This window comes from Aythya ferina (assembly GCF_964211825.1).
Source record: "Aythya ferina genome assembly, chromosome: 5".
Classification (NCBI taxonomy): domain Eukaryota; kingdom Metazoa; phylum Chordata; class Aves; order Anseriformes; family Anatidae; genus Aythya; species Aythya ferina.
Window position 1 is genome coordinate 44,674,043 of NC_140301.1, and position 22,756 is coordinate 44,696,798.

Here is a 22,756-nt window from a genome sequence, read left to right on the forward strand (position 1 = left end):
AAGTGTTTGTATTTGCCATTAGAGGGAGGGAGGGAGGGAGGGAGGGAGGGAGGGAGGGAGGGAGGGAGGGAGGAAAGGAGAAGACAGGCAAAACCACAGGCTGGGGACCAAAGGTTTCCCACCACAGATACATGTTTCTGGGTTGCAGCCCTTCACTTCTATATCCAGACATTTTGAGAACCTTTACAATGGGGTGCGTGGGGTGACAGCTGCTTCAGAGAGACTGGGAACAAAACCAGGCTTTGCTTGTTTGTTGCCTTTAGTTTAGGAGCTGTAGCAAAAAAGATTATAGTGTCTTGTAAACATCCCACCAGAATCCCTTCAGCTTGACTCTCCAGAAATGCTTCCCAGGGAGACAGAGTACATCTTGAATTAGGCACTTATTTGAGCAGAACCACATGCCTTTATCTCCTCCCTGTTTTCTCTTCTTAAGCTCCAGCAGCTGTGAAGAAGGAGCTTTTCCTCTGCCCAGTGTGCACAGCTTCACAGTCTCCATTGTACGTGCTTTAAGTCACAATATGCTTGAAATAAGAGAGTCCCTTGCATTTCCAAAGTCACCCACCCTCCTCCAGTTCCTTCTCTTCCTCGCCTTGTAAGACACAATATGAAAGCGGATCAAGTATGTCGACTCTTCAGAAACACATACAGAGCAGAAAACATCACCAATACCCACATATCCACTAACCTAAGTGCGGAGTGAAACAAGCGGTTTTCTCCAGAAGTTCTCAAATACACAATTACTTTAGTTTCTAGAGAATACCACACACAATACTTAAAATCTGTAGGGAGATGTCTGCAGTCTGAGTATGGCTCTCCTCCCTTGCATGGCCCTTTAGAGTATCCCATCCTGCTCCTTGAGAAGATTTCTTCCCAATAATGGTGAAAGCAGTGAAACTGTGACTCCTACTGAAAACTGCTGCTGTATACAAGTGTTTAGTAGTTAAATGGTGGTTTCATCTGGATTTCTGTATTCGAGTTCCACCCAGGAAGCCAAAACTTGGAAAGGGTGAAGAGTGAAAGCATATGATACACATCAAATTGTATCTGAGTCTATGTCACAAAGTTGTAGTGCTGAGAAGACAACAGTCTCCAGTCTAGCTTCTTGTCTCTATATCCACAGGGTTCTTCTGCTGCCAGGAGAAATTGGGATCCTTGTTATTCACTTATTTCTCTGCTCCTCTCTCCCACAAGAGGCTCAGGGTTCACAAAATTAAGACTGTTTGAAGGCTTAATAGTCAGGACCAGCAAAGCTGGGATTTGATTAGTGATCCAGAGCAGAACAGCATTATCAGTGACACTAATGCAATCAGGCAGCATTCCCGATGGCATTCTTCCTTTCACTAGCTTGCAGCTGAACAGGACATTCAAGAATTGTTGGCAACACCATTAGTTGTGTTTTCAGTGCAGAGCCAGATATTTGCCCCACAACCAAATGGTACAGATACAAAGAACCAATATTAAAAAAAAGCCTGGGGGTGGGAGGGGTTGTCAGGAAAGGATGGGGTAGCACAAGGTTTTAGCAGACATTTAAGCATGTGGATAAATACAAGGAGCAGCTAAGTTGTTGTATCAAGGGAACATATTTCATGGTAAGGCATGTTCATACATGGAGGGGCTGTTTCCCACAGAAAGAAAAGGAGAAGAAGAAAAGAGAGAAGGCCATAAAAATAAAGTCAACATCTCCACAAAGTAAATGAGGTTCTGTATCTGCACAGAGGAGATAATGGTGCTTTCTGTCTCCCTGCCTTTGAGCTCTGTGCCTGTTTTGAGTTTAGACTCTAAACCTTCAAGACTGTCTCTCACTAAATGTGAATGTTATCCCTGCTATACAGGGACCTGGAGCTCAGCTCAGCCTCTAGACAGTACAGCTAAGAAAGGGTCATCTTCAGACCATTCCTGTTTATACATTTGATTTGAGTCTCAAAGGCACTGACAAACAAGGGGTGTTCAGGCTTTGAAAACTGGAGTGGACTCACGGTTTTATATAGCACAGCAAGACATCTCATCTTGGAGAGTCATAAAACAAAGCATAAAACGGGGAGGAATCCCTTTCATTAACAGTGCTATGGATAACTGTGAGAATAAAGATAAAAGTAACTGTTATAGTATGGAGGAGAACAAACAACTGTAAAAGTAGCACAAGCCCATTACTAGAACTTCTTTCTTTAAAGAAATGACTTGAAGCTCTTAAAATCAACAAAACTGAAGTTATATATATCCCCAGATTCAGTGGGTCTGATCCCAACTAATTTACCAACTTAAATACACACCAGAACAAGATGTAGTCAATAAAAGCCTTCCCACACCATGCTGTTCAGCTAGCTCCTGAGCAAGCTCAAGGGGAAATACAACCTATTCTAGGATATTTATTTGGGACTGCCGGGCAAACCCTGCCTGTTGATAGCCATACATTGCCTCTGCAAAGAAAGAGGACAGATGCCTGCACCCACACACTAACTCCTAGGTTGGCATCCCCCTGTCTCTAGAAACCAGAAAGCTTTATAAGAAAAAAAGTTCCTTGCTTCATATACTTAAATGTCAACTATAAGCAATAGACTTATACCATACCTACCTACCACATGAAAGGCATCCCAAAATTTCATCCTGCTGTAGCTGAAGTTAAATAACTGCAAATCGAATTTAATTGGCCAGCATGACTGTAAACACCTAGGGCAGTGCTCAACCCAGGTATCTGTCCAAGGGCTGAAACCCGCAGTTAGATCCAAACACCTGCAGAGCACCCAGGATAACAAGTACAAAGGTGCTTGTTACCTTGAAGTAGCTGGAAGCCCAATAGTGAGAGTCAAAACCAGACCATCAACTGTACTCTGGAAAACCCTTGAAAATTTGACAAGCCATTTTAGCCGTAAGTGAAAGTTGTTTAGCCAGATCTTATTTCTATCACAATGGACAGTAACTTGGGCTTCTCTAAGCTCAGGCTAATCCATATTTCATGAGCAATAGTCTTTCTTTGCACAGTTACACATAACCAATTTAGATTAGTCAATTCTGCTCCAGTTGCTTTAAAAGACGGCCATGAAATGACATGAAACAAAACAGTATTTTTAGCAGCTTCAGCCTTAAAGTGCTGTCAGAGTGCAGACAGCTTCTTTGACATGAGGCAATTCTGGTAGATTTTTTCTTGATGTGTATTTTAGTGTTCACCTTGTGACTGGAAGCATCTATCAAACAACAATCCCAGCTGAACTCAGGTTTCTTACTATGCAGCTTGAACACAGCTTTCTAAACATCTATCTCAGGTGACTGAGAATATTACTTTGACTTAAAACTCAAATCTCTCGGGACTTCCTCTAGTACAGAAACATTTTCAGGGATACATTCCTTTCATATTTAATATATTAATTCCTATTTCTATCATATACTTTTCTCAAGAGACACGAGAATTAGATACACATATGCACACAAATACATATACATATTGATAAAAACTGCTTTTTCTTTTGGATGGTCGAAGGGAAGGATATACGTAGGAAAGGTCATACTGGCATAACACAACACTTCAAATCTGGCAGTGACACTACTTTTCATTACCTGACTGTGCTTTTGATTCTGCTTTTTCCCTGCCTCTCCTGACTGTGCTTTTCAGAAGAATTCAGTTGACCTGTTATGTCACAGGGAATTTTTTGTTGATGGACAGCAAAAGATTGACAGCCTTCTTGGGTGCATGCTCTGAATAAAACAAACAACAAAACTCTGAAAGCTGAATAAGAAGCACAGCTGCAATAAAACCTTTGGGATATAAAGCTAAAATAATGCATCTGGGCACAGATTAGAGCTGAACGAAAAGAGCAGCTCTTATCTCTGGTTGTTGAAATTCATTTTAATTCTCTCCACTTACCCTATTAAAAATTGCAAGACTTTTTATACTTAGTGTATAGCTGTGTTTAAAACTGTTCAATTAACTGGAGGGATGAGCAGGAGTGAGGTTTCTCAATCTGTTCCCACGGGATTTCCCCTCCATTTTGTTAGACCTTCCGATGCCAAAGACAAATTCTGTCATCACTCTTTCATGAATCTTTCCAAGCAGACTTTGCTGACCACCTTGCAGCAAAGCAGTACCTTGTAAACCTTGTTTGCACTGGTGATGTCTCTTAGAGAATTTGTGTCTTCAACAATTCTGCTGAATTGATATTTTAAAGGGGAAAAAAGAGCTCAATATAAGTCGAGTTCTGTCACTTCAGGGTATCCAACAGATGTTGCTCTCAGTGCTTCCAAGGAAGTACTGGGGTCTTCCTCTTTGCTCTCAGGCATTCATACTTTACTTTCTTTTTTTTGCTTTCTGCCTAATCTTAAAGGGAAGAAGAAAAAGAAATCCAGCTTTTCATAACTGGTAGGGAGTTATTTCAAGAAGGGTGAGAAACTACTAATCAGGTCAGAGGTTGGACTCGATGATCTTGAGGTCTCTTCCAACCTAAAAATTCTGTGATTCTGTGATCTATGTTACAGGGAGATCCAGAGGCCACTGCTGGAGCTTATGTACATACAGCCTCTGGGTAACAACAGCCTGAAGAAGAAGAACTCGAAGGAGAGAAAGTCTTTCTACTTCCATTTCAAAGAAGAGAAAACTAAGACAATGCACCCAAAGTCACGCTTCTGTGTAACAGTCAGGGTTTGAGCAGTCCACGAAGTTCCAAGTCCATCACTAACAAACCCAAACCTCAGACATCAGGGGAGAAAAAGACACTGTGGTGATATCATTCATCCTTTTCATTTTGTCACTTTGCCAGCCCTTTTCCAGTGTTGTGCAAAGCAGTGCTGTACATCCTTGTCTTTGGGAAGTCATTTAGTTGGGTCTGTTCCTCATCTATTTTTAAAGATTTAGGCCATGGCTTGATACAGATTCTGCACTAATGCATTTCCCCTTCCCTCAGTTTATGCATACACCTATATATCAAGAATGATACATATGTATAACCATAACGCACCGTTTTCCTTTAATGTCATATCACAACCAAGCTTCAGCTTCATCTTTTTATGCAGCCAATTCACCATCACTAACAGCAACCAAATAACTGAGAATCTAGATACTGACAACGCCAGATAAATCTAGCTAGTGCTCAGACACTTTGGTGACCAAGAAGAGCTTGTTCAGCTCATCAGGGTTGTTACCTTTACAGCCCAGATAGACTGATCCAAAGGATGAAAAAGTTTAAAACAGAAGCCATCCTTTTTGGAGGGTCTCTCGATGAGCTCACAAGAATGGAGCAAGATTGTCCCAACCCACTGTCCAATCTTTGGCGTCTTATAAATCAGCAGCACTCCCGGTTTCAGAACACACCACAGCTTGGTCCAGCTCTTCAGAGTCCCACGAATCTGGAGGGAGGAAGAAAGAAAAAACATTACCCTTACGTTGTTCCTTAAAACAAAACCAACATTTATTTAGTATTTATTCAGTATTTCCAGTACCCATTTCTCCCATGGCTGCACTGAGATATGCTTCCTTACACAAGGATACACTACATTGTCTTAACAGTCTTGGGGATCTCATACCAAAATCCCAGACCACACAAATCTGGCTATCAGAGCCTAGTCTTCATATTTTTATTTCTGGCTTGGTGTTTGCAGCTTGCTTAATTTTTTTAGGCAACCAGCACTGCTGGCTGATGTAAGAGTGATTTGTTAATAATCAAGGAGGACATGTGAATTAGGATACTGCATAGAAATATATTATAGCTTGTCTAACTGGACTTCAGAGTCATTTTAATAATGTTCAGCAGAACAGAGTTATTAATGGGTTTTGACAAATACCCCATTTCTTGATTGGGGTACTTGACAGAGAAGTAAACCTTCTCCAGCTGGTTTAATTCTCTGTCAAGCTCAATGCGTATTCTCTCTTGTATAGAAGACATTACATCTGATAGCATGTATTAAAGGTAACAGCTTCAGTAATGAGAAGTTTCTCAGTAAGGTTAGGTTTTGCCTAAGGTCTTCTCGTCTCCAGCATATGTAGGCTGAACCTCAAGTCTTATGTTGCTGTACTGGTTTTTGTGGGCCAGCATCATTTGTTTCTGAGCTAGATATTTCCATCCACAACTATGCAGCAAGTATTTTATATTACAAAAACCAGCATTTTTCATGTTGCCAATCTATTTTCTCAAATAATTGATACACATCTCACTTATCTGGCTTCTGACGATAGAATAATGTGAGAGGTTTTTCACACTGGACAAATACAATTGTATTTTTTCATGAAATCCCTAATTTACTTTATTTCTTAAAGAGCTGTTTGTTTGAAGATGTTTGGAGATAAAGTTTTGCCATTATAAAAGGGGCAACCAATTCATGACCAGTCAAACCAGACTAGATGCCCTAATAGTCTCTTGCAATGTCAATCCACATGTACTTTGCCACATACAAAGTTTCAGGACTTCAATGAGAAGCTGTCACTAGTTGAGTCCTTGCACAAGGAGAAATTACAGTTGTCATCAGGTCCAACATGTTTCATTCTGCACTGTGGCAATATCAAATCCAGCTGTCAATAGAACAAGCTGTATCTGCTCATTTCCAGGCTACTGCTCTGTCTATTGCCTCCTCAGTACAAAAACGTATCTACAGGAAGAGGTCAGCAGACTCTTTCAGAGGAGGAAAGAAAGAAATATCATCACTTCCTTTTTGTACTATGCAGTTTTTGAGACCTTGTTCATACTTAAGGACATGAAACAGACAGACTCATTTAGGTTAAGATGAAAAGTAAAGATTCCCCAAATGTAGTTTCGGCTTTACAGCAACATCAATTCAAATTTAGTCTGTCTTCCTTCAGTCGGTGCTAGACACAGCAAGTATTTCTCACTTATTTTTGTCTAGAGTCTCAGAATCAATGGTCTATATTAAATACCTTCAGCCAGTCTGCTGTGATCACTACACTGGGATCCTTTAGAGCACTGAAGAGTTGTTTGGTAGCTCTTTTCTTCTCCTGTCTGTAGTTTTTTTTTTGTACCTGGTTCAGAACAGAGAAAATATAGCAGCTGTAATCATGGCCTCTTTGGGGGAGGAAAGAACATAATGCATTAAGGACTGCTATGTATAGCACAGCTAGAACTTGACCTAGCACAAGCACCCCAGAAATGAGCACACAGAGGAACAAAAACATAACAAGAGAGCAGATACTTTCTTTGCTTCTGAAGCTCCAATAAACAGTTCTTTTCTTTGGGGGGAATGGAGAGAGGCTGACTAGTGAGTCCTCCCCACCCCTCAAATTAAAGAGAACTAATATTAAATCTAATTTAATCCAAACCAAATTATTTATACTTTTGGTTTAGGAGACAAAGCAAGTGTTAAGCAAATAATTTACTCAGATTGCCAAGGCATATTCCTCCCAACAAGGCCAATGAAGCATTACAGTCTTCTTGAGGTGCCTTATGGCTCTGGAACATATGAACAGAGCAAAATAATTACACAGATTTGTTCTGCTTGCAATATATAATCTAATACTGTATATAAAGCCCATTAATGCCCTTGGCCTATAATGACTCTTAGAAGAGTCAGAGGCTTTTCTGGGTCTTGGGAAATGACTCAGAGCAGTTCCCAATGGTTTGTTTGAAAGGTACTACTTGTTTTGTAAGGGAAAAGTCAGCTGATGCTGACTTGGCTGCTTTGCACATACCTTCAATGTTTCCTTCTTAGTGGATTTGGCCGTGGGAGACACACACTCTTTGTCAGACCCATTGCAAAGCTTATATTCGATCTAAAAAAAGCGGGAGAGAGGAAATAGGAATGTGTTAACACGAAGATGTTCAAGCTAAGCTCTAATGAAGGGTTGTTTATATCTCCCAGGAATCCATGAAAGAGCTAAAGAGCTGACTGCAGGCTTCAGCAGAAGTACACTAGATTAGATAGGCTCAGAAATGACATAACTGTGGTGTGCTCTGAATTTCCTTTTTATGTGTTCATAGTTAGTTGGAATTCCCTTATTTTTTGTATTTCTCCCAAGTTGACATTATTTTTTATTAAAAACAAAAACAATCCCCTTATTCTTATTCCTAACTTTGAAAACTACTCACATTTTTTCAAATCTTACATCATTTCAATTACCGGAATAAAAAATACATAAAAGCTGGTAGAGATCCTTCAGAACTAGACTTGATATTGATAATGACATTGTCCTGGCTGAAATGTTCAAGAACACAGTGGGCAAGGAATGACCTAATCATGTTACAGATAATACAGAAAATCATCATCATCTTGGCCTAGAGAAGCCAGGCACAAAATACATATTCACTTCAAATCATGTTTGATACTGTCAGTGCTGTTTAAATTCATTTTCAGAGGCTGAAGACTGATCTCATGTTTGTGCTGATGGGCTAAAAAAATGTTTTACTTTGTTAGACATGGTCACAATATTACTGTTCCCAGACCAACATACACTTATCGAGTGCAACTCTCTGGAAACTGCCTCACAACTACAACGTCTACACTTGGATAGGCTCTTGTCCAAACCTGGGGAGGGTTAGTGGCATGAGAATTATGGTCTGGGCTGGTCTCTGCTACCTTCTTAGGTGACCTTGGGGAAGTTACTTTCTCTCTCTGTACTTCTTTTCCTTCCAGCCTTTCATGTTTGGGGTCAGACACTGTCTCTACTTCTTTTGCACAATGGTTTTATGAAAAAGTTCAGTCCCTGGCCAACTTGATTTAATGAGTATGACACAAAAAGGAGATGTAGTAAGGACAAAATGTAACAAATATAGTTCCCATTTACAAATTTACTGCTATGATGTGAAACAAACCCAGTGGGCTCTCAGACTCTCTCTCCTGTATGTCATGAGTTGATGTAATCGTATTACAGTGCCTTCAGTTTAGAGAGACCCACTTTTCTTTTTCCCTCCCAGTGACACAGAAACCTCTCCAGCTACTATAGTCATGAACCATATTGAACATCAGTGTCAGCAGGGATGCATGTAATGGTAGCTGGATCAGTCCTTTACACATGACTTAGATGAAAACATGCAGATGACTTAGATAAAAACAAGCAGATGCTTCACCATATCGCAGCAAACGGACCACCACCAATGCTTAGGAGACTGTGGCAGGAGCAGAAGTAGGAGATGAAGGTGCATTGCAGAGCAAAAGTCTTTCTGGGTGATGCAAGGTTAGAAATGAGGGACAGCAAGTGCAATGTGCAGCAGAGCCAGGGTCACTAAAAAACCTGTTACTTGTTCTTACACCCTTATAGTAGTCTCACACTAAAACCAAAATGACATGTAACCCTTAAGAATAAAGAAATCAAAACTCTAAGAAGGCACACAGAGACTAGTGAGGCCCCTGATTTGACTGTCCAGTCTACAAGTCCATTTTACATTAAACCCACTCAGGGAAAACATCAGCTCTGGACTCCTGCAAACTACTTCATATTTGTTATTTTTGTTTTAATTGAAAGCTAAACCAGTCTTCTCTACCTGCAATGCAGTCTCTGAAGCATATTTTACATTTCTGTGTATGGGACTTCCCTGTAAAACCACAGGATTTGCAGTGAGGACCACTACACAGATAAGACATCTGAGCAGAGAACTGTGCCCAGAGGGTCCTTGTCACATTTCAAAGGGCAGCGGTAGGCATTTGAGAGAGACACTACAAGCTTTTCTTTACAAGGAAACACTTCCAAGTGCTTAAATGTCTCTGAACTAGAATCCTCTGGAATTATTAAGAGATTATGCTTTCATGATTCGAGACGTGTGTCCTCTGAAATTGGTCAGGAGAATTCTCCTCCTTTCTCCCAGTCAGCAGGGAGAATGTCCTGTCCTTGAGATACAATTATGAGCCAACTGTTTATTGGTAATTTCACTCCCTCCAGCCTGAGAGATCAGACACACAGAGAAACACTGTGTACCATCCCTCATTAGCCAGCGTGAGAAGCAGAAAAAGCACAGATGTCTGTGAGATTCTAGGAAATGCTGTTCAGGTGTCTGCAAAGCATCAGGATATAAAGAATGCTTTGTGTTTAATGAACAAAAACAAGCTAGTCACTTGCTGTCTAGAGAATTACACCTTAGCACTTAGATATTGGATAAAAACATTCCTCCTAAGCTCACTTGGCTTGAGGAAATCTTCTTGAAGTCAGAAAAGCTTCCAACAACCACCACCAACCATGCAAACCTGAGCCCTAAACCCATTGCTCATGGGCAACCGAAGCCAAGGCAGCCAGAGGCACTGTCATGACTCTGCCAGCCACACCTGCCTCCTGCTTGGAGTCTCTCCGGGTCATGCTAAAAATAGATTTAACCAACCACATGACTTCAAACCTGGGTGGTTTACACAGAGAGACATTGATTCTGCCCCCTCAGGGGTGCTGGCTCCTAGCTCCATGCCCAGGGCTGCCAGCCGCCAGCTGCTCTGCTGTAAAGCCCCAGTGCACAACAGCGGATGAAGGGATCATCTTCCTTCCTACTGCTGCAGTCTTTAGGAGCTCAATAAAAACAGCGAAACTTGCCCGAAGTCATTACAAACCGGTCTTTCACTTGGTTAAAGCAGATGGATTAACAGCCTTGGAGGCTGCTGCGGTGGGCTCCTGAACTGCTGCACCGTTTCCTTCGGGCACTGCCTCCCCCGTGACTGAGCTGTGTCCAGACACGTCAAGTGAAAACACGGCCACCAGGATGGTGCACATGAAGACAGGCTTAAGAACAGATGAGAAAGAAGCAGTAGCTTGAGACCCTCACTGCTTGCATAAGAGTTTCTAGGCATGGGAAAATAAGTATCTGTGCTGCCATGTCCCCAAAACAGTGATGAGAACGGTGTGTGAAGGACAGTGCAGCTCCCCAGGGTGGTTATAAAATGGCCAAGCTTTATGAAGGGAGAGAAAATCTTATTAAACCAAGCTATGTAACTAGGAGGTGTGGCAAAGCTTTCAGATAGGCATGACTTGGGACTTCTGTTTTCAGAAACTTGACTGTTCCCTGGGTGCTATTTTCACTGGGCAAACAGATTGCTTCTCCCTGCCAGCTTTGCTTCTTTGTGTGCTGATGACGATGCGTTATCACAGATCCTAAAGAGCACTTAGCTTGCAGGTGATCTCCAGTTCTACAGGGTGAAAAGCACTGTGTCTTGGTTTTTAAAGTTCCTGCCTTTTTATGGGACAGGAATATATACCACAGCCCCTCCCGGTTTTCCCAGGTTTAACCTGCAAAGTGTCTTGAAATAATATGGTTTCGTGCTTTTGCATGAAGCTGTTGTAATAGTTTTGTTTGCACTTCATGGTATATATAAGGTTCAGTAAATCCAGGCCGTCAGCTGTGAAGATCCCCAAAACACAGTGGGACCTTACAAGAGCACTAGGACATGTCAAGAGAGTGTAATGATGTCCTTCTGTCTACATGCCGTTCTCAGCCTGGCAGGAAACTAAAGAAGCCTTTTGTCACCACAGCAATTATGTCAAGGACAACGGGATAATGCTTGGGCAAGCAATCCTAGTGTGGTCCCCTCTGCAACAACACGTGAACAGCATTAACCAGGGAAGAGGCTTTATACAATGGGAGAGTAGGGAATTGGTGTCCTTTGTAAAATGAAAAAAGACACTGTAGTATTCTAATGAGAAAATGTTTTTCTATCTGCTGTTTCTCCTAAGGCTAGAAGATGGTTAATCTGCCAAAAACTTTTCCAGGGCATGTCACAGCACTTGTGAGGGTGGAATGTGTTGCCACTCCCAGTTCTCTAACCAGATCTGTCCTTTCCAGGAGTGAGTGATGACCTTCCAGGGTGATGACAAGACGTACTCCGCTCAGAGGCACACTTCTTATCCCTACTAAGTCTCTGCTGCCTTTCATCTCAGCCATGCAGCTCCTGGGATCCACTGCTGATCGTTAGCAGTGATCACACTACCCTCACGCATTGGCTAGGCTCTGTAAGAAGGCACACAGCATCCTCACAACAGCACACTTCTGCTACAGTGTCTTTTGGTTCCTTCGCTTCCAGGGGACACCAAGCCATGTCACAGAACTGTCTGATCAACTCTGGCAGGGGGATGCCAGCCCACCATGCCCTGGATAATAGCAAGAGGAATATACGGTTTTGTTCAGCGCAAACAATCCTTGCTGCATGGGATGAACACAAAATAATGTGTACTGAGAGACAATCAGACAGAATTACTCCAAGTCAGACGTATTTAAATAACATCATTCTCAAGCTGTGGTCTACACGTTAACAGCAGTGACTGCTTACGAGTTGCACTTTTTTCTTCTTTGTTCCGAGTGAGAGAGAGACAAAATCCAATGCGGATTTGAAGGCAGAACAAAAGTATCTGGGATCAGAAGTTACATTTCACAAAACCAAAAACAGTCATCATGGGGGAGACATGTCCTTGCTCACATGTAACTTCTCTGGTATCTTTTCCACATAAAATTGCTACGGATCTGTATTACTGAAGGAATAAAACAAATGAAACAAAAGCTACTACAATATTATCAACACTATGGAAAGCTTGAACTAGCAGAAGCGGAGAGCTTCTTGCTGTTGTGAATATTCACAGATACCTCAACTGTATTTAAACAACTTGCTTTTCAGTTTACTATAAACAATTCTTTTGCAAAATGGTAACTAACAGCTCATCCAAGGCACGTCAGAGTCAGTGAGACAGTTCTTGCTGATAAACAAGCTTTGGATTAAGGAAGATTACCCTTCAATTAATATGCTGGTTTACAGCACATCAAATGATTTTCACCTTAAATTTTCTGGCTGCAGAAAACATTCCTCTTATTTCAATGATGTTACAGAGACGCAGTAACTATGTCTACGACACTGCCACAGCACAATGATGAGCCTAAACTGAAAAGCCTGTACACATAAATAGCTGAGGTGACAGCAATAGGGAAAATCATCACTGAAAGCCACCTATGCAAGCAACTCAAAATATCAAGCTACACTGTTCAGTGGAGTGCTTTGCTCCATTGCGTCAGATCACTGCAATTAAAGAAAAAGTCACTGGCCTCATGGGATGGCCATACAATCATCTACGTGTGCCTTTCAGGGGACGAACATTCTGCAAGTTTAGAATATTTGAAGAACATTTTAGGCATCATGGAAAGTTGTGGACTGAGAAAGATGCTGTTTCACGACTGTCAGAGTTGTATTTCTAAGCAGAAACCTGTAGCAGAGCTTTGTTTTCCCCTCTAGCTATAGCTACTGCTCTTGTTCCTAGGCTGAGTTTAAACAGATGGAGAAGGCGAGCAATGGAAAACAGCTGGACTTTAAAATATGCTCTGCTAAATTGTTTAATAAACTGTTTCAATTTTAGCTCCTCCACTGACTCTCATGTCAGAAAGACCAGAGGAAGGAATTCTGATCACCACTGACCCAAGGTGACAAGATAGGTGCTGGGGCTTACCCAAAACTACCAGCCTTCAGACTTCAACTCGGCTCCCACTCTCCTCATTGCTCTCCGTGAGGCACCTGGGAGTATCGGGGCTGGCATGCACTTATGTAACGTAGGGGTACTCCACATTTCTAACCTCTCAGTGCAAAATCCCACCCCTCTCCTCTGCAGTTTTCCCAGGATACTCCATCTCTGCTCACCCGCAACCAGCTGCAAAACCCTCTGTGGACCACAGTGCCTGAAGAAGCAATGCATTCCTGAGCACAGGAGCTGAGCAGGAGATGTGACAGAGACAACTAGCTCCAAAATAATTACATCCACAACATCCACAGCATAATGTAGGCAATGTTGGCAAGGGTCCAGTTTGGTTTAACACCATCTGGAAGGGCCAAGCTCTCCTCTAAAGCTGTGCTGAGCACACACAAGGGATGTTTCCCTCCTGGGCCCCTCACAGCTGATTCCTGCAGCTTCTGGATCTCTCTGGCAACTGATTCCTTGGTTTGCTGGCATTGGGAGAACAGAGGGAAAAGTACCCTTGTAGGTTGTCAGAGGTGTGAATGGTCTTTTCTGATAGTCTCAAATGCAGCTGGAATTAACTTGGAGGTTTAAACCATGTTTCAATTAACTAAAAGGGTGAGCCTGAGACAGCATGGGGTTTGCAGCTTGCTCTATCAAATCTCAAGTGATTGGTATGAGCTATTTAAAACCACTTTTCAGCTAAAAAAAAATAATATTGCAGCCACTTAGATCCGTATTTCAGATTACAAATCACACAATGAAGTCTTGAACTACTCACGCATGTGGAAAAACACATTCACAATGAACAAAGCAAGAGAAGCTTTTCCCTCCTATACGTCATACAACTGTGCACGCAACAACCACGCTCCTACAGGGTGGTAATTTTAGACTTCACTGTGGCATTAGTGTGGGACTGAAAATAGTGAGGTACTACTAATAGCCAGCTTTAAGTCCCTTAAAATAAACCTCAATACTTTGTGGGCTCTGCGTGCCTATCAAGAGATCCCAGCTGCTTTCTGGACAGTAGAATAAATCAGCAAGCATAGGGAGGGGAAAAAAGAGAAAATGCAATGCTGCATTTTTCAATAAAAGGTGTCTTAAGGGATGCTAACAATGCTGACTGAGAGCTTGTCATAAGAGAAAGGCACCCCCTGCCAGTATCAGGCATGTGCTCACTGCACAGCCCAGCTCCAGAGAAGAGCCTGAGGCTTAGAGCAGTTCTGCCATATTTTCACACCCCTATGAGTGCTGGGCACAGACTACAAGACTAAAGGGCTCCAAAAAATAGAAGCTAATATGAGCAACAATCTGAAATAAATGACCTTTTGTTTGTCGTTAAAATAAGCTGAAAGAGATTCCTCTAAAATGCAATATATAACTGAACTGTGCCTTAATTTTTTTTTAAATAAAAATAGGAATGAAAGCCACAACTTCCACTTAAAATATGTATTACTAAAAAGTGCACAAATACTGAAAGCAGATGTTCCAGCATCCAGCATTTTACTGTCTATACAGACAGAACAATCTGGATATGCTCACACTTCTAGAAGAGACCAGCAATCCATCTAAGAGTTCAAGTGCAGTGAAGTGTGTTCGCAAGCCAAAGGTTTATAGAGGTTTTCATGGGATATCCTGCTCAGTGTCTGCCAACCTGAGAAACCTGCAGCCTGCTCCATCACATGGCGTGGATATGTGTGAAACATGGGACTGTTTCCATGTCACTGATGAAGATGTGAAACAGAAACACAATTCATCTGTGTGGGGAAACACAGGGACTGCAGGTCAGAGCTGGGAAAGTCCTGAACCCCAGTCTGGGGGATGAATCACTCAGCCAGCTTTCCTTTCCTTCTTCTTACTGGGTGAACAGAGTCCATGCGTTGCAGTACATTGAAATTAACACTGCTGAAGGAACACTGATTTGCAACAGGGTCTGTTACATCCACTGTGGCAAACGAAGGCTAAGTATTTGTGGCATGGATCTGTTACCTAGTACATTTACTACTGAAGCCATTAATTAAACCTGCATACCCTACAATTCAGTTACTAAAATTATCCTTCCCCCCCCCCCCACTATCAGGAATCTAAACATGACCCAATTAGCACACACTTTCCTTTGGTTGAAGTAGCTGGAATTGCTATTTATTTTTAAATTGAAATGCCGTGACAGATCCTGACATACAGTGCTGGGCATCTGGCAGTAAGGTTTTATTTTACAGTCTTACAGCTGAGTGGACGTGGAAAGTGAAATATTAAGCAAACCAACTACGGCTTTGCCTAAATTTTTGAGGTGCAAGACATGTCACAATAGAGACTCCCTGCTGTCACTGACACTGTGAAGCAAGAGAAGACTTGCTCCTTGTCTGGAAGTGAAGAACCAGGCAGCAAACACCATAGTAAGGCAAAGCAGCGTGAAGTGAGAACAACAGGAGCTACCGCAGAGGTCCAGTGAGGTGGAAAGTCAATGAAGTCAGCCTCCGAATCAAATGCCCTGTACCCTGGCAGAACATTCAGGCATTAAAGAAAAAGCTAGCTCTGACCCATTTGGTAGCCAAAGTAATTGCCTGCAACACCAGAAGTCAGTAGGTGAGTCGAAGTTTGGGGCTTTGGCGTCTTGCCATCCTTTTTTTTGTTGTTGTTTATTAGTGTTTCAGAGGAATTTTGTCTATCCCCAGGCCAAAGTCTGGTTGGTTAAAGCAAAGCTAGTGTGCAGGGTCAGCCCTCCATTTGTTTTGACTTCCCACTCTGATGCAGCTGTTCTGTGCTGCATGCTTTCCCTCACTGCTCCTCAACCACTGCTCTTGCCACTGTCCAGGAGAGACCCACCGATGCCTCCCAAGTGCACACAAAGCATGGTGGAAATCGAGGCGGGCACCAAATTTTCCAAGGGTGCCTCTCAAAAACATACCTGTAAGAGACTACATAGCAAGGCAGGCCCTGAAGCTTGACCTTGCTCTCTCCCAGACAGCTCTCGGTAGTACATTGTACTCTCGTGTTTGTCCTGCATCTCAGAAACCAAACTTCCATTCAAACAGCATTTTGGTGCTCTGAGCTGTCCTGTGGCTTGGCTGACCAACATCACATCAGAAATTAAAAGGAAAAGTCCTCCTTCTTTATACTCCTAAGTCCCTGTGAATTTAACCCCACTCTTTGTAAGGCGTGCAAAACATCTGGCCTTCAAACAAAGCCCTGGCTGCCATCCTTTGGTCCTTTGGGTTCTCCACTGCCAGGAAAAGTCAGTAGCAGGGACCTGCCCCAGAAAAAACAAAACCAAGGTTGGTTTGCATCTTGCCAGATCCCAGCAAAAGCAGAGTACTTGCACACAAGCCCTTGCTCTACACTCCCAAAGCTCCTCTTGTCACCAGAACCCCATGCTGACCTCTGCCAGGGCATCCCTGCAGAACAGCCTGCAAGCTCCAGCAAGCACAGCCAAAAATGTTTGAAGATGCAGAGTCTGTTTCCATGTATTATAAGAAATCACTTGTCTCCAGATGCTTCCTTCGTGTTATATTTTCATTTCAGCTGGTGTCATTTGCATTTTATAGCTTCATAGTTGAATAAATTTAGTTAAAAATTTATTAACAGGCCTTGCTGCTATTTCTAGTCACCCTCCAGAAACATGTCAGGGAGCTGCAGCCAAAAAGCCTGCACATGCATCTCAAAGCCATATCTAATTTAAAAGGTCGATTCCATCTCTACAGGAAGTCAAGCTCAGGCACACAGTAAGTCTAGATGTAGAGCCAGGTCTTGAACACTCAGATGCAAAGTATTTAGATCCAGCTTCACCTCTCTGTAATAGCTTGGATGGAAATGCTGCGTTCAGGATGTCTGGGTTAGTGCATGTTCCTCTCCTGCTACACCAGTTCTCAGAGCTCTCACCCAGGATTTCAACTCGCAGTTTCAGATGCCATGCAATACATTAAATATTACAGCTTTCTGTTCCAAACAATTAAGCTTTATGATGGCCTTGGTGGTCAAGAACAGCAGGAGACACCTCTGCTGACAACATCAAGCTTTCAAACATAATTATTCATATCTAATTACACTGCCAAACGAGGCCCAAATAACCAAGGTTCTGCTGTAGTAGGTACTATTAAGTCAGAGGAAAAAGTGGGCTTCTCTAGGTCATCCCCACCATCCCCAAATGCTCCTTTTCTTTCTCTCAAAACATGCACACATGGTTCCTGCAGAAATGAAGGGAGAGGTATTCTCAGTGACTTAAAAAAATACTATAAGTTTGATTAGTAACAGCCTGAGAAGAAATGAAAGCAAGGCTAGGCTACATCCCTTTTCCACAGTACCTTGCTAATGGAGTTTGGTGTCTGTGGTGTCTCATCCTTCAGCGTCGATGGGCTGTTTCCTTCCACGTCTTTTCCTGCAACAAAGCAACACGATTCAGAAACAGAAATTCTGGGCAAAATCATGGCTACTCATGGCCCTTGAAGGGCTACTGCTAACAGGAAGCAAGAGGAGCTATCATGAGCAATAGCACCAAGCTCACAGAGAGGGATCTTACAGAGCTTAAAATAGCCTGGATCCACATGCTCGGACCATGCAACATGTATTGCTTAAAAGTTACGTCTGAAAACCCTCTGGTAAACCACTACAATGGTTGCAAATCCAGTGTACAAAGGCAGGAGAACACCAGAAATAAGGTTGTTTATGCATCCTTAATCAGCCCCCTTGTGTGCCTGCATTATGATGCAGTCTTTAATTACATTACCACAGTCTGCTTTTTCCTTACATTCCCCCCATGCCTCCTCCAATGCAAATAATAAATGGAATTCAGTTAATAGGCAGCTATTTAATATGTTATCCCCCTTGGTCAGTATCTGGCAACTATACACAGACGCACTTGATAGCATGCTTTGTTTGACAAATAATAACCACGATCATAAAATGTTACAGAAGACAGAACAGCATCTAGACATAATTAGTGAAATAAAATATTGCAGAACATCAGTGTCTTCTGACCAAGTTACTGTTACGATAAGAAACACTTTCATTAACAAGTAGTATTTACAAACTGTAACATTTCCAGTCATTGTAGAGATATATATTTTCTATTACCTAAATATACTAAACTTGCAGTACATCATACACATTATATACTAGTATGAGCATGTCTGGTCCCTGTCTAAGCAATAAAATGTAATGATAAATTCTGTTCTTTTTGCCAACCATAATCATGTCCTTATAGTAAAGAAAGCCTAAAGCTTCTACTAAAAAAGTCAAAAAATAGCATCTGATGAGACAAGCTTTTTAGTGCCACGACAGTCCTTGTTATCCAATTGCAATGTAGTTTTCTCCTCAAAATTGTTAGCAATCAGAGCTTCAGAATACTGGACGCAGTGTAGAGCCACCAAGGTAGTACAATACAACCCATTTGTAGCACACTGCAAACATGGCAACTGTTAAAAACATTTTTAAACATTCTGGGGGTGAATCTTGGAAACAACACCAAATACAAAACCAGCAAGGGAAAACCCTGATTCTCTTGAAGTCAAGAAGAAGTTGCCACAGATGTACCAGAACCCAGAATGTCTCCCAGAGTTTTCAGAGGAGCTGTGCAAGAAGCCAAGTGCCACTTCCACCACGGGACACGCCGGAGAACAAACACATCCCTTTGTAACTAGAACCGCAACTGCGCTACAGGGTTTCACTGATACAGGGGACAAACCTCTGCCTTTTCTGCAGGCATCAACAAGCACTTTGGGGTATCAGCTTGTATATTAAAACAGGCTCTTTGGGATAACTGTCCCTGGCCACACTCCCACAGGTCTCTAGAAGGATACACCTTCCCATGCAGTGAACAAAGGCGAAGGGGGTTCATACACATTTCTCATCCCATGGCACAGTGCCACATCGTGCCACGCACACAGTAAGCATTGTGGTCATAAGCATTGCTGGGCATGGATTAGGACCTGAATTCCCGTGTTTCTTCTTCCTCTGATGGCTCTTTCCTCTCTACATTCTCCCAGATGGAGGCAGAAGAGGTTCGAATAAACTCACAAAGCCATGCAGTTACTCTACTTGCTTCTCATGAAGAGTTTTTTTCTGCTCATGTATGGGAAAATAACATATGGTCTAAAAGTTCAAGTAAAGTTAATAGCAGTCAGCTGCTGCTTGCTCTGAGGGAAAGGCATCTATTAACATAACATAATCCAAACCAATCTTTACTATATCTCACATCTTAAAGAAAGTTTACCTCCAAGCTGAGATCCATATAAAAGGCCTGCACAAGAGACTTCTCTTTCTCTCTGTAATACAGAGAAAAGGTTTTGCACCTAAACAATGGGATCTTAGGTGCTCCTGAGGTTCTGGACTGCCCCTCTCATAGGGCGTTACGAAAAATGTGAACATGCAACTCTTCACTCTTGGTCATACCATTTACAAGGATTCAAAAGATGTGTTTATGGAGCAGCATATCCCAGTTCTTGCAACAAACCCGTTAAGCCTACTGGCACTTGTGAGGAGAGATGCGGTGTTTTTCGGAGGAGCACTATTGCAGCTGTCTCAAGCAGACCTGATGCAGCCGTGTGGAGGTAGAAAGCCAGCCCTCGTTTGGAAAGCAAACTCCACTGAAACAGCGTGCAAGTTTCTCAAACACCCACACACATGGTTAAGTGCACAGAAAACCCCAAAGAGAGTCTGACCCCGAGCACAAAAGACACAGCCGTCTCGAGAAAATAAATAGGAAACCACAAAAAAAAAAAAAAAAAAAAAAAAAGAGCTAAATATCAGCTGGCTATATAAACTGGAGCTCTTATCTCCCTAATCACGAAGACATAATGCCCACAGCAGAAATAGAGCTGAGGCTCTTTGACTTCAACTGCTGGCTGCTAACGTGACATGCTAAGAAAGGTCCTCCAAAGAAGCCCAGTAGTATATGGCAAATAATTAATGGGATTTCAGGAAGGGAATCAATGGTGCTTATGGAAACAGCCTTCACCACATCACAAAGAAAAATGCTAACATTCCAGTCTTGCAGTTACAGAGCTGAATTACTGATACCTTCTTTTATCCCATTACTGTCATGCATAGAAAAAATAGAGTTCCTTTCCGAAGAGTTAACTATGCCTTTTGTTTGGCTTTGTGCTGTGTATCTACCCTATGGGTACATTTGCCTTTTCTCCTTATAAAGAACGATACAGCAAGAGTGACTGATCAATGCTCAGACAAAGTAGAAATACTGGGTTATTACAGAATTCGTGATTAGCTCCTTGCAGCATGAACTATTATTTTACAGGCTTTCAGATCAGGTATCTGTGTAACTACAAGAGGAAATAAAGGCTCTCATGTGTGGCAAAACTATCATGAATATAACCTGTCCTGATGCCATAAATGTTACTGCAGCAAATGTCAGCCACATGGCCTGGCCCAATGTGTGAACCAGACTGAAATTTAGTTCCATGTATCTATCACGGCAAAATTCCCATATTCCTTAAAGTGCATCTCTTCAGATGCAGATAGGCTAATCTACTTTTTTTATTTAAAGACATGGACTGATCTCCCAGCCTAGTCAAAAAGAAAGATTCTCTAAAAGTTGTTTTAGCTACTCCCCCAATAAATGTCCTACCTTCTGAAAGAGAAGAGAGGCGAAGATTCTTCCCCCTTATTGCTGCATAAAAGAAAGACATGGTCAAGGAACCTGAATTCATGTCTCTAGTTCATGAACTTTCTATAAAGAGAAAACATGCCCTCCTCTAATTTCTTTTAGTTACCATAATCACCAGCATTTACGTATCAAGAGGCAAAAAGTCAGTAGTGTTACTTGAGATAGTGCCCTCTGCATTCCCCTGTGTTTCCTTCAAAAAACATCCTTTCACTGAATGAAATCTCCATAGCTTTACTTGCCCAAGATGTGAAGTCTGTCACTCCCATCTCATGGAATTATTTACTTGAACGCCTTCGTGGCTGCAGGGCTAATCCTAGGCATTGGTGCTGCCCACACTGCCTGCAGTCTCCACCTGATGGCATCAGCCCTGCACCCTTGAAAAGAGAATCTGCTGGGGCCTGGCAGCAAAACATGGGCCACTAAAAAACCCTCAAGAACTGAAAAGTTCATATAAAACAAGAAAAAAGTGATGAATAGAAATATTGGATGTAACTTGTGGATGTAGACTTGTGGCTTATTTATAGTTTCAGCAGCATCCTTCAGAGGGCATGCAGCAGGTGGGAGGGAAGCACGCGAGGCTCTATGGGAAAAACACGGCAGCAAAAGCAGCAAAGGAGTTAAAGAAGAGCCCACCATGGAAATAGCAACTGAATGGGAAAAATGACAGATACTTCTTATGGGAAATGTGAGCAAAACAAAGATATAAGGCAGCTCTGTGGGGACCAGGAAAGAAATGAAAGGAATAAAAATATGTAAGGCTAGACAAAAACCCAGACTCTGCAAGAAATCCCCTGGCTGAAGAAGTAAATTCTGTTTGTTTAAAAGGGATATTCTCTCCTTTACAAACCCTTTGTCCCGTGATCTTCCTTTACATTATAGAGGGCCACCTCCCTGAGACTGGTGCTGGAGGTTGCTCTGTGGCTCAAGGCACTTGTCCTGCTGAACCCAGCAAAGACTGGTCCAGACATCAGCAAGGTTCAAGGAGAAATGAAGTGATGTGGGAAGCTGAGGAAGTGACAAACTCCTCCATGCTCAACTTTCCCTGTTTTTTGAAAGATTATTACAGCACTGAAATACCCTGGTGAGGAAGTCAGTAACTTGTTTAGCAATAAAAATGCTGGTAAGAACTGAAGCACGGGTAAAACTTAAGGATCTCCACCTCCCTGAAGCATGGGGAAGTGACTACAGCCTGAAAGATCTGCTGGTCCTTCAGCACACCCAAAGATTGCAGAAGTGAAACAGATTTACTTACCACACATTTATATGGAATGCACTTACAGGCAGAGAGCTTTTCAGAAGTCCCTACAAGTATGTAATGTATGAGATTTTGGGTGTCCCCTTTTAAGTTGTTTTCCATTACATTATCAAGAAATTGTTGAAGCTTTCAGTGACCTTGGTGACAGCGAGGATTAGTCAGCACTGCTCAAAACTGGTTCCCTGTTGCCTTGAAAAAGGCACACCAAAATAGAAATACCTGCAAAATCAGAAGCCCTCGAAACCTTTGCACTTGAAGACTCTTAGCTCAGGAAACCCAGGCCTAGTTTTGCTCCCCATCTGCAAAGCCCAGCAAGTCTGCCAGGTGCTACATTTATATGAAGACTGAAACCTTTTGACATGCTATGTTCTTTTTCTGGGTATCAGTATTTTAAGAGCTCACAAAGGTGCTGTGAGGTTTGATTATTTAGCACTGACACGGCAACTGCAAATGACAGCTCTGCAAACTTGTGACTGTTCCCTGAAGCATTTGTTTACAGACTGGAACGGAAGCATTGTTTGCAGACTGCAATCAAGGAAAGACTTGA

The 22,756-nt window shown here is 42.2% G+C and overlaps 1 protein-coding gene across 9 annotated transcripts in view; it reads right to left on the reverse strand.

Annotated features, from left to right (window-relative positions):
• OSBPL5 (oxysterol binding protein like 5) overlaps positions 1 to 22,756 on the reverse strand; it is a 177,902-nt gene that overhangs the window by 36,787 nt on the left and 118,359 nt on the right. For all 9 annotated transcript variants that reach the window (XM_084522452.1, XM_084522448.1, XM_084522451.1 and 6 more), the window contains 4 exons: positions 17,638 to 17,711; positions 7,625 to 7,705; positions 6,857 to 6,958; positions 5,131 to 5,334 (listed from right to left, as the gene is read on the reverse strand). In XM_084522452.1, the coding sequence (XP_084378578.1) occupies positions 5,131 to 5,334; positions 6,857 to 6,958; positions 7,625 to 7,705; positions 17,638 to 17,711 (461 nt within the window). The remainder of the gene's footprint in view (positions 1 to 5,130; positions 5,335 to 6,856; positions 6,959 to 7,624; positions 7,706 to 17,637; positions 17,712 to 22,756) is intronic.